Source organism: Anas platyrhynchos, chromosome 28 (assembly GCF_047663525.1).
Source record: "Anas platyrhynchos isolate ZD024472 breed Pekin duck chromosome 28, IASCAAS_PekinDuck_T2T, whole genome shotgun sequence".
In the NCBI taxonomy this organism is placed as follows: domain Eukaryota; kingdom Metazoa; phylum Chordata; class Aves; order Anseriformes; family Anatidae; genus Anas; species Anas platyrhynchos.
The window spans coordinates 5,324,230-5,337,627 of NC_092614.1; the positions used below are offsets into that span (position 1 = coordinate 5,324,230).

The 13,398-nt window shown below is 52.8% G+C and overlaps 2 protein-coding genes across 2 annotated transcripts; both read left to right on the forward strand.

Annotated features, from left to right (window-relative positions):
- The first annotated feature begins 5,100 nt into the window (after window positions 1-5,100).
- On the forward strand, window positions 5,101-6,373 carry LOC119714129 (feather keratin Cos2-3-like). The gene is made up of 2 exons (XM_072028939.1): window positions 5,101-5,226; window positions 5,621-6,373. The coding sequence occupies exons 1-2, from the start codon at window positions 5,148-5,150 to the stop codon at window positions 5,944-5,946; spliced, it is 405 nt and encodes a 134-aa protein (XP_071885040.1). The 5' UTR covers window positions 5,101-5,147; the 3' UTR covers window positions 5,947-6,373.
- A 738-nt stretch (window positions 6,374-7,111) lies between these two features.
- LOC119714032 (feather keratin Cos1-1/Cos1-3/Cos2-1-like) lies at window positions 7,112-12,166 on the forward strand. Its single transcript, XM_038168587.1, has 2 exons — window positions 7,112-7,153; window positions 11,849-12,166. The coding sequence occupies exons 1-2, from the start codon at window positions 7,112-7,114 to the stop codon at window positions 12,164-12,166; spliced, it is 360 nt and encodes a 119-aa protein (XP_038024515.1).
- The last annotated feature ends 1,232 nt before the right edge of the window (window positions 12,167-13,398 follow it).

Consider the following 13,398-nt stretch of genomic DNA (forward strand, 5'->3'; position numbering starts at 1 on the left):
TGCCCTTGAAAGGGGCAATAAGGAGGACCAGGGTAACTATAGACTGGACAGCCTCACCTCTATCCCTAAAAAGGTGATGGAACAAGTTATCCTTGGTGTTGTCTGTCCTGGTTTCAGTTAGAACAGAATTAATTTTCTTCCTAGTAGCTGGTGGAATGCTATGTTTTGGCTTAGGATGAGAAGAGTGCTGATAACACCCCGATGTTTTAATTGTTGCCGAGCAGTGCTTATACTAAGCCAAGGACATCTCAGTTTCTTGCTCTGTCCTGCCAACGGGCAGGCTGGGGGTGCAGTAAGAGCTGGGAGGGGACAGACCCGGGACAGGTGACCCAAACTAGCCAAAGGGGTATTCCATACCATCTGACGTCATGCTAAACAATATATAGGGGTGGCTAGCCGGGGGAAGGGGGCCGGACTGCTCGGGGTTAGGCTGGCCATCGGTCAGTGGGTGGTGAGCAATTGCATTGTGCATCACTTGTTTGTACACATTATTAGTAGTAGTACTATTATCACCATTGTATTATTATTATTATTATTATTTTATTATTATTGTTATTATTATTTTCCTGTCTTATTAAACTGTCTTTATCTCAACTCACGGGCTTCACTTTCCATTTCTCTCCTCCGTCCCAGAGAGGGAGGCGGGAGGGTGAGCGAACAGCTGCGTGGTGTTTAGCTGCCAGCCGGGCTAAGCCACGACATTGTCTCTAGGCTTATCAAGGAGAAAAGGGTCATTAGGGGCAGTCACCATAGCTTCACCTCGGGGAAGTCGTGCTTGACCAACCCGATAGGCTTTTATGAAGACATAACCAGATGGATAGGTGATGGTAAATTAGTGTACATGGTCTATCTTGATTTCAGTAATGCCTTTGACATCATCTCCCACAGCATCCTTGCTGCTAAACTGAGGAGGTGTGGCCTGGATGATCAGGTAGTGAGATACACTGTGAACTGGCTGAAGGGAAGAAGCCAGAGAATTGTGGTCAATAGGACAGAGTCTAGTTGGAAGCCTGTATCTAGTGGAGCCCCTCAAGGGTTGTTACTGGGACCGGTGATGAGGGAATAGAGTGCAGTGTCAGCAAGTTTGCTGATGACACTAAACTGGGAGGAGTGGCTGATGTTCTAAAAGGCTGTGCTGCCATCCAGTGGGACCTAGACAGACTGGAGAGTTGGGCAGGGAGAAATTTAATGAAATATAACAAGGGCAAGTGATGCCACCCACTAGATCAGGTTGTCCAGGGCAATCTGGTCTTGAACATCTCCAGTGACTGGGCATACACGCCTTCTCTGTGCTGTTCTAGTGCCTCAACAACCTTTGTATTGCCTCCTAACATCTAATCTAAATCTCCCTTCTTTTATTTTAAAACCATTCCCCCTTTGACATCCCCCCCACTGTCAAAAGACAAGAACAGATGTGTGAACACAAGCAACCAGACACTCAGGTGAGTGCACAAGGTGAGCTTATGAGGACAGATGCTATGCTGGACCTCGTTCTCACAGCAACTGGGGCAGATAGCATGTGAATCTCAAGGGCAGCCTTGGCTGCCCTGACTGTGAAATGGTGAAATTTAGCATCCTGAGCACAGCAAGGAGGGAGGACAGCAAGCTTGCTGCCCTGGACTTTGGGAGAGCAGACTTTGTCCTCCTCAGGGATCTCCTTGGTAGTGTACCATGATACAAAACGCCGGAGGGAAGAGAGGCCTAAGAAAGCTCGGGCCTAAGAAAGCTCAGGAGAGATGCATCCCGACAAAAAGGAGTCAGGCAAAATGCCAGCAAGCCTGCATGGATGAACAAGGAGCAACTGGTAAACTCTATGAGAAAAAGGAGGCCTATAGAGGGTGGAATCGAGGACAGATAGTCCGGGAGGAGCACAGAAAAATCATCAGAACATCCAGGGATTAGGTTAGGAAAGCTAAAAGCCCCATTAGAATTTAATTTGGCCAGGGACATCAAGGGCAACAAGAAAGGCTTCTCTAGGTACGTCTGTGATAAAAGGAAGACTAGGGAAATTGTGGACCTCTCCGGAAGGAAATGGAAAACCTGGTTACTCAGGATATGGTGAAGTCTGAGTTAGCCAATGTCTTTTTTGCTTCAGCCCTCACCAGCAAGAGCTCTAGACACCTAGCCCAAGTCTCAGAAGGCAAAAGCAGGGACTAGGAGAATGAAGAACCACTGATCAGGTTCAGGTTCAAGACCAACAAAGGAACGTGAAGGTGCACAAGTCCATGGGATTAGATGAGATGCACCTGTGGGTCTTATGGGAAGTGGTGGGTGATGTTGCCAAACTACTGTGCATCCTAATTGAGAAGACAAAGGGAACTACATACTGGCCAGCCTCACCTCTGTGACCCGCAAGATCATGGAACAGATCCTCCTGGAAACTATGCTTGCACACACAGAAAATAAGGAGATGATTGGTGAAAACAAACATGGCTTCACTAGGGGCAGATTGTGCCTGACAAATCTGGTGGTTCTTTTACAATGGTGGTATAGTGGGTTTACGTGGCAAGGCTTTGGTAGCAGGGGGCCATAGGGGTGGTTTCTGTGAGAAAGATCTAGAAGCTGCCCCATGTTTGGGAACAGCCCCATTGTTTTCCAGAGCTGAGCCAATAAGTGATGTTGTTTTGTGCCTCTGTGAGAGTATATTTAAGACAGGGAAAAAAAACGCTGCGCAACACAGCAGCTGGGAGAGTGAAGGGAGTAAGGAATGGCCTTGCAGGCACCAAGGTCAGTGTAGAAGGAGGAGGAGACGTGCTCCAGGCGCCGGAGCAGAAGTCCCCTGCGGCCTGTGGTGAGGACCATGGTGAAGCAGGATGTCCCCCTGCAGCCCATGGAGTACCACGGTGGAGCAGGGTTCCATGCTGCAGCCCGTGGAGGAGACCACAGTGGAGCAGGTGGCCCTGCAGCGACGGAGGCTGCCACCTGTGGAAGACCCCTGCCGGAGCAGATTCCGGGCCGGACCTGTAGCCCGTGAAGGGGAGCCCACGCAGGAGCAGGTGACCTGGCAGGAGCTGCTGCCCGTGGGGGAGCCAGGTTGGAGCAGTTTTCTCCTGAGGGATGGACCCCATGGTATGGAGCCATATCTGGAGCAGTTCTGGAAGAGCTGCTGCCTGTGGGAACCCCACGCTGGATCAGTTCATTAAGGACTGCATCCTGTGGGAAGGACCCCACAGCACAGGGGATGAGAGTGACCGAGAAGGAGCGAAAGAGAAGAAGCACTGTAGAGTGACCATAACCCCCATTCCCCCGTTCCCCTGCACCGCTCGGGGGAGGAGGTGGAAGAGGGAGGATGGGGGGGGGAAGGTGCTTTTGGTTTCTTTCCTTTGTTTCTCACTTCTCTAGCTTGTTAGTAATGAGCAATAAATCTTACTGTCTTCTTATGCTGAGTCTGTTTTGCCCGTTACAATAATTATTGCATGATTTTCTCATCCTTATCTCAACCTTTGAGCCCTTTTCACATATTTTCTCCCCATTCCTCTTTGAGGAGGGGGAGTGAGAGAGCGGCTGTGGTGGAGCTAGGCTGCCCACTCGAGCGGAACCACGACAGGTGGATAGGGAAAGAGCAATTGACATCATCTGCCTGGACTTGTGCCAAGTATTTGACACCATCCGGCACAACATCCTTCTCTCTGAGCTGGGGAGGCATGGACAGATGGAATGCTCGGTGGATAAAGAATTAGCTGCATGGTCGCGCTCAGACCATGCAGCTAATGGACCCTTGGTATCCCTCAAGGGTCTGTACTGAGACCGGTATTAGTTAATATCTTTCCTGGGGACATGGAGTGTGGCACTGAGTGGCACCCAGAAAGTTTGTTGATGATACCAAGAGGTGCATTTGACACATTAGAGGGAAGGGATTCCATTCATGGAGACTTAGCCAGGCTTGAGAAGTGGGCCCATGCGAGTCTTATGAGGTTCAACAAGGCCAAGTGCAAGGTCCTTCGTGTGGATCAGGGCAATCCCAATCACAACTATGAGCTGGGCTGTGAATAGGTTGAGAGGAGCCCTGAAGAGAAGGACTTGGTGTAGGTGTTTGATGAAAAACTCAACATGAGCAAGCAAAGTGCACTTAGAGCCCAACCGGCCAACCATAATCTAAGCTGCATTGAAAGAGGCGTGAGCAGCAGGTGGTGGGAGGTGATTCTCCCCCTCTACGTTGCTCCAGGAAGACATCAACTGGAGTGCTGCATTCAGCGCTGGGGCTCCCAGCACAAGAAAGACAAAGACCTGTTAGAGTGGGTCCAAAGGAGGGCCACGAAGAGGATCAGAGGGCTGGAGTACGTCAAGGGGTAATGGTTTTAAACTAAAGAAGAGTAGATTTAGATAAGTTATTAGGAAGAAATTGTTTACTATGGGGGTGATGACAGAGAGGAAGAGATCTTTTAGATGCCCAATTTGTAGAGATCTTCTAGATGCCCAAGAGAGATCTTACCAATGCCCGATTTTTGGAAATGTTCAAAGATATTTTGGATGGGGCTCTGGGCAGACTATTCTGCTGGAAAGTACTCATATCCATGGCAGGGAGTTCACTCAGTGATCTTTAAGGTCTATTCCAATGAAAGCCATTCTATGATTCTGCCGTTCTGTAATCCTATGGCATTGTTTATGAACTCAGACTGCACAGAGAAGGGCAGAGTCGAAAAGGCAAAAATATAAATTCTGGAGGGCAGTGTTAATGGGGATGGGATCAAAGCCAGTAGAAAAAATCACAGACCTGGGGATGCAAGAAGGGACCATCAGAGTGAGTTAAGCATGGAAGGAAAGCGAAGGATGTGACACATCCTCATGCACAGCTGCCTTTGGACATCCTTCTGACACTTGCTGGAGCTTCTTCCTCAGAACGGGAGAAGTCCAATAAAGTGATCCAAACAGACATCACATGACTACTCAGGACATATACAGCCCTCACAGATGAGTATTCCGCCCTCACTGATGCATTCCTGCCCTAGAAATACTTGGACGTTTCATCCCAGCACTCTAAAGAAGCCATCACTAGGGCATGGCCATGACCTAAAATCTGGAAATGAAAAGACAGCAGTGCAGGAAACCAACGCACAGCCCATATCATTTGTTGGGATGGTTTGCATTCAAGATGAGCTTGTCAGAAAATTGTTACCTCTGCCAAGGGAGACTCTGGGCCAGCAGCAATGAAGGACCAGTATAAAAGGCAGCTCAGCTCCCTGCTCTCCCATCCAATTCTCTCGCCTTGTCCTCCTTGGGAACCAGGTGAGTCTGAAGCCCTCTCTCCTCCTCTTCCAAAGTGGAAGGGATCTTGCATCAATAGACATCAAATCCGATGGTGGCTCAGAGCTATGGAGTTCAGTGCCTTGGAGTTCCTTGCCATGGAAGAGGGCTGGATAGAGAAGTTCTGTATAGGGAGAGGTTGGGAAAGGGGTCTGAGGAAGCTTTTGGTTTATGTGCTATGTGACTATGTGAGGGTGTTCCTGAGCCAGGCTGCTCTTTGAAGGGCCTTGTCAGGACAAAGTGAGGAAGACCATGTGCCTCATGGCACAGCCTCCACATCCACCTTCAGCAGTTGCCTTGGCCCTTTTGTGATGGAGTAACTGAGCTGATCCTCACCTACCCATGTGCTCTGCTTCCTCTCTACCATCTTTCCCAGGTGCCTCTCCAGCCCAAGACATGTCCTGCTACAACCAGTGCCTGCCATGCCGGCCCTGTGGCCCGACTCCACTGGCCAGCAGCTGCAACGAGCCCTGCGTCAGGCAGTGCCAGAACTCCACCGTTGTCATTGAGCCCTCTCCCGTGGTGGTGACCCTGCCCGGCCCCATCCTCAGCTCCTTCCCGCAGAACACCGTTGTGGGATCCTCCACCTCCGCTGCCGTTGGCAGCATCCTCAGCTGTGACGGAGTCCCCATCACCTCTGGCTGCTGTGACCTCTCTGGCATTTCCAGCCGCTACTGTGGCAGAAGGTGCCTGCCCTGCTAAAGAAGCCAGTGGCCATGGCCCTGGGGTTCTTCTCCCAGGAACTTCGTATATGGTGCTACACAAAGGAGGAATCTTCAGGCCGTTGCTTTCAGAATGACTGACATTCCTTAGCTACTCTGGCAAATATTGGCAGGATCCAGCCCAGTGTCTACCCTGAAATTTCTGAAAACACAGCCCATGCCCCTCCTTCCATCCCTTCACCTACCTTCTTCTCTCCCTTTTCTTTGTGTTTCTTCCTTGGGCTGTGTTGCTTCTCAGAGCCAGCCCTCCCACTGCAGGAACAGCAGACACATGCCCTGCATGATCTCCACCATAGGCAAGGGACAGTAGGCCTTTTGATTGGCCCTGGTGATCCCTGCACTGAGGGGCTTCTGCTTGGAGTGACCTCCTTTTTCTCTGTATACTCATTAAAGATTTGTGCATCCCAGCCTTGACTGTAAATATTTTTTCCCTCTGCATAGTCCGTCCTGAGCTGTCCAGGAAGAATGTAGAAGTGGGGGAAAGGCCAGGGAAGGAGAGGGACACGCATAGAACAAAAGGATTTCCCAAAGCTAAAGGTGAAGAAAGGACAAAGGTGGATCAAAGTGGCCATGAAGCAGTTGAGATTGAGTCTGAAGGAAGGAGAGCAGTTTGTTGGAAGTGGAGTTAAAGTGTTGCTTGTATTCACTGAAGAAGAGCTTCTGCAAAAGTGGCTTCTGGTACGGAAAGAAGCCCAACATCGCTGGGTGTGCCGTCCTGACCTCTCACACGTAGCTGGGTCTGACCCACATCAGACCCCCAGCGACCTACCCGGAAGAACTAATGGGCCTCAGCAGGACCGGTCCAGGCCAGGGCTGGACTGGCGGGGGAACCTCCGCGCCTGTACCGTAAGACGGCCCCCGCCGGCAGAGCGGCAGCGCCCCCTGGGGGCTGTGCCCCTGCCTCCCCCCCCGCCACACACGCCCGGCCCCGCCCGCCACGGTTCCTGCACGGCCGCAGCCCCGGCTCCTCTCCCCGTGGCTCTCAGGGCGCAGTAATACACCGCCGCGTCCCGAAGCCGGGGCTTGGTGAGCCACAGGGCGCTGGACCGGCGGTCTGCTGCCACCACGAGCCACCCCGGCAGGTCCGTCAGTGCTCTGGAGCCTCCAGTACCGAACACTAGGAATGCGGGTCCTTGGCCCGGGAGATGGCGGTACCAGTGGATGACTTCACCAGTCTGGATGTTGGGGTGTGAGCAGGTGATATTGATGCTGGTGCCCTCGGTGGTCTCTGCCCATGGTTCCTGCTGCACCTGGGCTCTGCCCACAGCCACTGCCAAGAAAGAAAGCAGGAGAAAACTCAGCAAATGTCTTTCCTGCACCGAAAATGTCACAAAGTGGGAAAGGGAAGAAGAAAACAGTTGACAGCTGATGGGAGCATTTCCTCAATAGAAAGCACACAAAGGGATTTCTCTGGGAAGGGTTATTTGGGGACCAAGTCAGAACACGGCTGTTTGGAAGGAGGGTCCGAGCCGAGCCAGGAGGAGAAGGGAAGCAGGCAGAAATGAGTGGGGGTGTGCCGAAAGGAGAAGAGGGAGGCAGGGAGCAAGGCAAGGTGGGAGGCAACGGCCGGCTGAGCTCGCTGGAGGCAGGCGGGATGGCTGCAGAGGGAGGCCAGAGGGGAGCGAGGTCCGTAAGAAGCCGGCGGGCCAGAAGCGAGGGCAGCCCCGTCCCGTCCCGTCCCGTCCCCGGCGCCGGCAGCCCCGCGCACCCAGGAGCACCGCGGCCAGCGCCGCCAGCCCTGCGGCCCGGCCCTGCCGCATCCCGCCGCTCCGCCGCCCGCGCCGCGCTGCCCCCGCCAGCCCCGGCTCTGCTCCGCCCGCGGCGCCTCCTCCCCGCCGCCGCCGCCCGGCGCCGCCAGCTCCGCCCCGGGGCCGCTCGGGGGCTGGCCCGGGCTGCGAGTGCTGGGCGCCTGTGGGCGGGCAGGGCTTCGGCTGCTGCCCGCGGGGCTCTGCCCGCCTGCAGCCCAGCCCGGGACGCGGAGGCGTGGAGGCGTGCGGGGAAAGGCTGAGGCAGCTCCTTCGGCACGGAAGAGGAGGCGGGATAAGAGAGGGAGTAGCAAAGGGAGAGAGAAAGGGAGAGGGAGCAGAGACAGCAGCTGCCCGTCTGCAGCGTCCCCAGCAAGAGGGGCAGGCAGGGGGCAGTGGGCAGCGCCAGGCCAGGTCGGGTCTGGTATGCGGTGCTGCGACCAGTGGTTCCCGGGCTGCGGCCGGCACTGCCCTTGGACGGGGCGCACCGACAACACCCCGAGCCCGAGGGTCCCTCCAGCTGGTGCTACCCGTGGAACTTGGCAGCACCGGTCGAGGGCCTCTGCCCAGGCTGAGGAGTGCAGCTGCCCACTTTCCCCTTTGCAGGCTCTACGGTTATGGAAGCTGAGCACATATCCAGGAGACACACAGACAGGGATGTGTATGCCCCGTTTGGGGAAGATATACCCAGTCTGGTACTGGCAGTAGCTGCTTTTGGGGGCCCAAAATGCTCCTGATGCATTTGCCTGGAGGCTGAGACCTCCTCCCCCTGCTCCAGGAGCTGCACAGGAACGTCCTGGCTCCAGCAGCTGACAGCATAGGCCAGGGGCAGCCTCGCCCCCAGTCTGACTCTGGCAGCTGGCACCAAATCTGCTCTCATTTTTCTACCAGGAGCTGGCACTTTCTCCTTGCAGTACACGTGCACACAGGTAAGGACAGATTCCAGAGGAAGACAGGACACCCCGCTCCGTCTGCCCTTGTGTGCTCCTCCCAGCTCCCCTTGCCCTGCACGTCCCCACATGGGTTTGTATAGGTCTATCCCACACCCATTCCTGCCCGCGTCCATGTTTCACAACCATTGCAGTTGCAAGGCTCAGGCTGATCTTCCTGGCAGTGGCACCTGTGGCTTCTTGATAGGCCAACAACCAGTGTGAATTGCGAGGTTTCTGTCGTGATCGCCTTCATGTTTCTTTGGTCTGGTCGCTGTCTCTGTATGCTTGTTGATTGTGTTCCCTTTTCTTAGCGTCCCAACTGAAAACATCCCCAATCTGATAATCGCGCTAGCATAAACACGGCCACAGCCCCGCATAGCCCCCCACAAGTGGTGTGCCCCCTCCCCCCCTCACTGCCTCCCTCATCATCTGTCAGAGAAAACAAACAAAGAAACAAACACCCTTTGTTTCTCAGTTTTCCCATGGCTTCCTTCACCTTATAGGTCTTCAGGCTCTAGGTTGGTGCATGGAGCAGGGGCATCACAGCCCTGGAGATGCTGAACACCACTGTTCAGGGCGATGTTTGCAATGGGGTGGGTAGAGAGGAAGGAGCATGGCCCCAGGCACAACACAACTGCAGCCAAGTGAGAGTGAGCAGACGGTGTCTTGTGTCTCCTCACAAGCCTACTTCCAGAGGGCAACAAGGAACACCCTACAGGAGCTCAAGGAAGACAGGAAAACTGATGGTGCTATTGTAATCAAGGAGCACAGCAGTGCAGAAGCTCTCAGCAGATGCCAGCTGCATGACAGGTAGCAAGTCCCAGAAGAAGCCGTCAGTTACTATGTAGGGGCAGCACAGGATTATCGAAGCAGGAGTGCCACTTGTGCCAAGGAAGGGTGCAGGAGCTCAGTCCACAGGCTTCCCACCAAACAGGCACATACCTTCTCTCCCATGGCAGTGGATAGTAGACGCCAACAGATCTATCCTGGTCCTTGAGTGTGAAGAGAAGATCCCATTTTAGGCCCACTATTAGAGGAAGAGGAGCTAGACCACACAGCTAGAGAACAAAATTATCCTCGCTACACAGAAGGCATCTAAAAGCATAAGAGGCATCCTGAGGTAGCCATTGTACATGTCAGTGAAGGGGAAGTTGCAAAAGATAAACTACATCGGAGAGTGCAAGATGGTGTTAGGAAGGTGTTAGGAAGATGTTAGGAAGAACTTCTTTACTTAGGAAGAACTTCTTTACTGAAAGGGTTGTTAGGCACTGGAACAGGCTGCCCAGGGAGGTGGTGGAGTCACCATCCCTGGAAGTCTTTAAAAGACGTTTAGATGTAGAGCTTAGGGATATGGTTTAGTGGGGACTGTTAGTGTTAGGTTAGAGGTTGGACTCGATGATCTTGAGGTCTCTTCCAACCTAGAAATTCTGTGATTCTGTGATTCTGTGTTTGGGCACCATCATCACTAGTGAATTCCCAGTCCAGATCAAGAGATAGATGTCTTAGAACAGTATGATAGAATTATAGAACCATAGAATGACTTGGGTTGGAAGGAACCTTAAAGATTGTTGAGTTCCAGCCCCTCTGCCATGGACAGGGAAGCCACCGATTAGATCAGATTGTCAGGGGCACTCTGGTCTTGAACACCTCCAGGGATTGGGCATATACATGTTGTCTGTTCATACCGTTCTAGTGCCTCAACAACCTCTATGTTTCCTCCTAACATTTAATCTAAATCTCCCTTCTTTTAAATTAAAACCATTCCCCCTAGTCCTATCATTACCTGACTTAGTAAAAAGTTGCTCCCCATCTTTTTTATAAGCCCCCTTTAAGTACTGAGCAAGACATAGTACACGTAAGTGAAGGGGAAGTTGCCAAAGACAAACTACATGGGACAGCTCAAGTGCTGGTTGGGCACCACCCTCACCACCGTGAGTGTATTCCCACTCCAGGTCAAGTGGTAGATGACAGAGAACGGTATGACAGAACCATAGAATGGCTTGGGTTGGAAGGGACCTTAAAGATCACCGGATTCCAGTCCCCCTGCCAAGGCACTTGGGCCAGGGCTCTTGGCAAGACATCAGCTCTCTTGGGCATTGCATTTAACAGTTGAGAATCTCATTTATTAGCCTGACTAGTAGCGGTAAATTAATCTGCTGGAGTGCCCCTACTGAGCACTCCTGGGTGTCAAGGCAGGCATAAGCTTACATCATTTAAGGAGAAGGTGTACATTCCACTATATATTTTGTAGCACTAAAACAGACACTTGGTTTTCTGTTGGGCCTTTCTTTAGAGATCCAGGAGGGGCTCTGTACAACCTCTCCCCTCATACAGACATCCCTTGGTCAGAGCAGAAGGAGGCAAAACATGTCAGAAGGTTTTCCCCGAGGGCAGTGTTAGGTGGGGTATGGTCACAGGTAGGAGCTGGGAAACCTGTGGCCAAAAGGGCCCCAAAGAGCCCCTAAGGAGACACCCAGGCTGACGTCATTTGCCATTACTGGACTCTTCCAGCATGTGAGCTGAGTCTTCTGCCCACAATGACCTGTGTTGCCTGGAAATACTTGGGCCTCTCTACCTGCCAATAAAAAGGTGACTTAACTGGGGAAAAGGCATGGCACAAAGCAGGAAATAAAAAACATCACAGGAAGGAAATACACAGCCCATATCATTAGCTGGGATGTTTTGCATTCAAAAGGAGCTTGTCAGAAAATAATCACAGCTTCAAGGGATGTCTCTGGACATGGGGCGGCTAAGGTCCATACAAAAGCCAGCCCAGCCCCGTGCTCCCTCATCCACTTCTCTGGCCTTCTCCTCCTTGGGAACCAGGTGAGTGCGAAGTTCTTCCTTGCCCCCTCACTCTTCAACAGGACAACTAATCTCTGCGGACCTCTTAGCTGCAGTCAGCTCTGTTCCATGTCAAATCTTGGGGCTGCTGGTAGTGGGAGAGGGAAGTGGGGAGAAGGTTTACCATGGAGGAAGTCTGGGTGTGTACTACAATAGCTTCTTGGCTAGAACCTTGGCTGCAGCCAGATAGGCCCTGATAGCTTCTTTGGGGCCCTGGCAGGATGAGGTCAAGAATCCCTCACACATCCCTGCACAGCCTCCAGCTCCCAGCACGGCCTATGCATTGGTTTCCTCAGGGTGTGGTGACAGGCTGCTCCTCATGCATCTCCATGTTGAGCTTCCTCCCTGCCCTCTCCCCCAGGTGAACCTCCTGCCCCCAGACATGTCCTGCTACGACCAGTGCCGGCCATGCCAGCCCTGCGGCCCGACCCCGCTGGCCAGCAGCTGCAACGAGCCCTGCGTCAGGCAGTGCCAGAACTCTACCATCGTCATTGAGCCCTCTCCCGTGGTGGTGACCCTGCCCGGCCCCATCCTCAGCTCCTTCCCGCAGAACACCGTTGTGGGATCCTCCACCTCTGCTGCCGTTGGCAGCATCCTCAGCTGTGACGGAGTCCCCATCAACTCTGGGTGCTGTGACCTCTCTTGTATTGCCAGCCGTTACTGTTGCCGCCCCTGCTAAAGATGCCAGACCCTTTCCCAGACCAGGACCCCAGGAACTCACAACATGCTGCTGGACAGAAGAACAGACCTTCATGATATTGTTTTAAATTGAGCTGACCATCGCTGTCTTGTCCTGTAATGACAGATAAGAAGGGGCCAACAAGGGTTCTCTGACAACACAGCTCATATCTACCTATTCTGTTTTCCACTCACTCACTCATACTTTTTACCCTCTATTTCTTTTTGCCCTCTGCTCCCCTCCAAGCTCTCTGTGAGGCCCCCAGGAACCAGCTTGATTTGAGTGCCCTCTAGCCTCTCTCCACTTGTGGGCCAGGTAGATGTAGCAACTCTGCAATAGGAAAAGCTGAACAGATTCTTTTTCTTCTCCTCCTGAGCTTCACTCTCGGGGCCTCCTTTGGAGTCACCTAATTTTCCTCCTGAGACTCAATAAACATTTGGAGCAACCCTGAATGTGTTCTGGTCTCGTCTTTCCATCTGCATAGAGATGGCCAGGGAGAAAGTCATTGCTTTGGTGGGAATTAGCTGTGGCTGTGGGCACTGCCTCAATCCTCTAAGCTTTGGACGGCGGTTCACACTGCAGCAAATCACCTTTCAGGCACTGTCTCTTGAAGGTGAGGAAGACATCCCTAGTTCTTCCACAGGCAATGGCCACCAGTCCTTGACTTGTAAGTCTCTGCCTAAATAAGTTCTGTTAACATTGGAGGCCCCAGCTCTGGGGCATCTTGCTTTGGGTGGAGCTGTGCTGGGGGTGGAGGCTTGGACAACGATGTTCCCAAAGGATTGCAGAAACTGGGAATGGGTAATTGTCTTGGGGATGGCCCTCTGTCTCGCCTCCCCTTTTCCCTCTCCTCCAGCACCTGATCATAGGCAGCATGCCAGGGTTTGAAGAGCAGATATAGCTTCCTTGAGCAGCCTTATCACCCTTCAATACAACATCTGGCATGGCACAGCTATTCCCACAAGTTCGTACTCCTACCAGCTACAGCAGGACGCATTGGAACACCCAGTCCCTGTGAACCCAACTCCTTATTACATGAAGGCAGGCCCAGGACAGGGACTGGTGCCCAAACAGTCATGGCTACTGCATCTTGGATTCTCTTCCCCAGGCATGGAACAACATTCAACAGACCCAGGAACTCGAAGGTTCCATAGGTGCCACAACCCCACAATGCTCCAGATAAGACATTCTGTGAATGCAGAAATCCCAATGACCACTGAGAGATGGCAGTG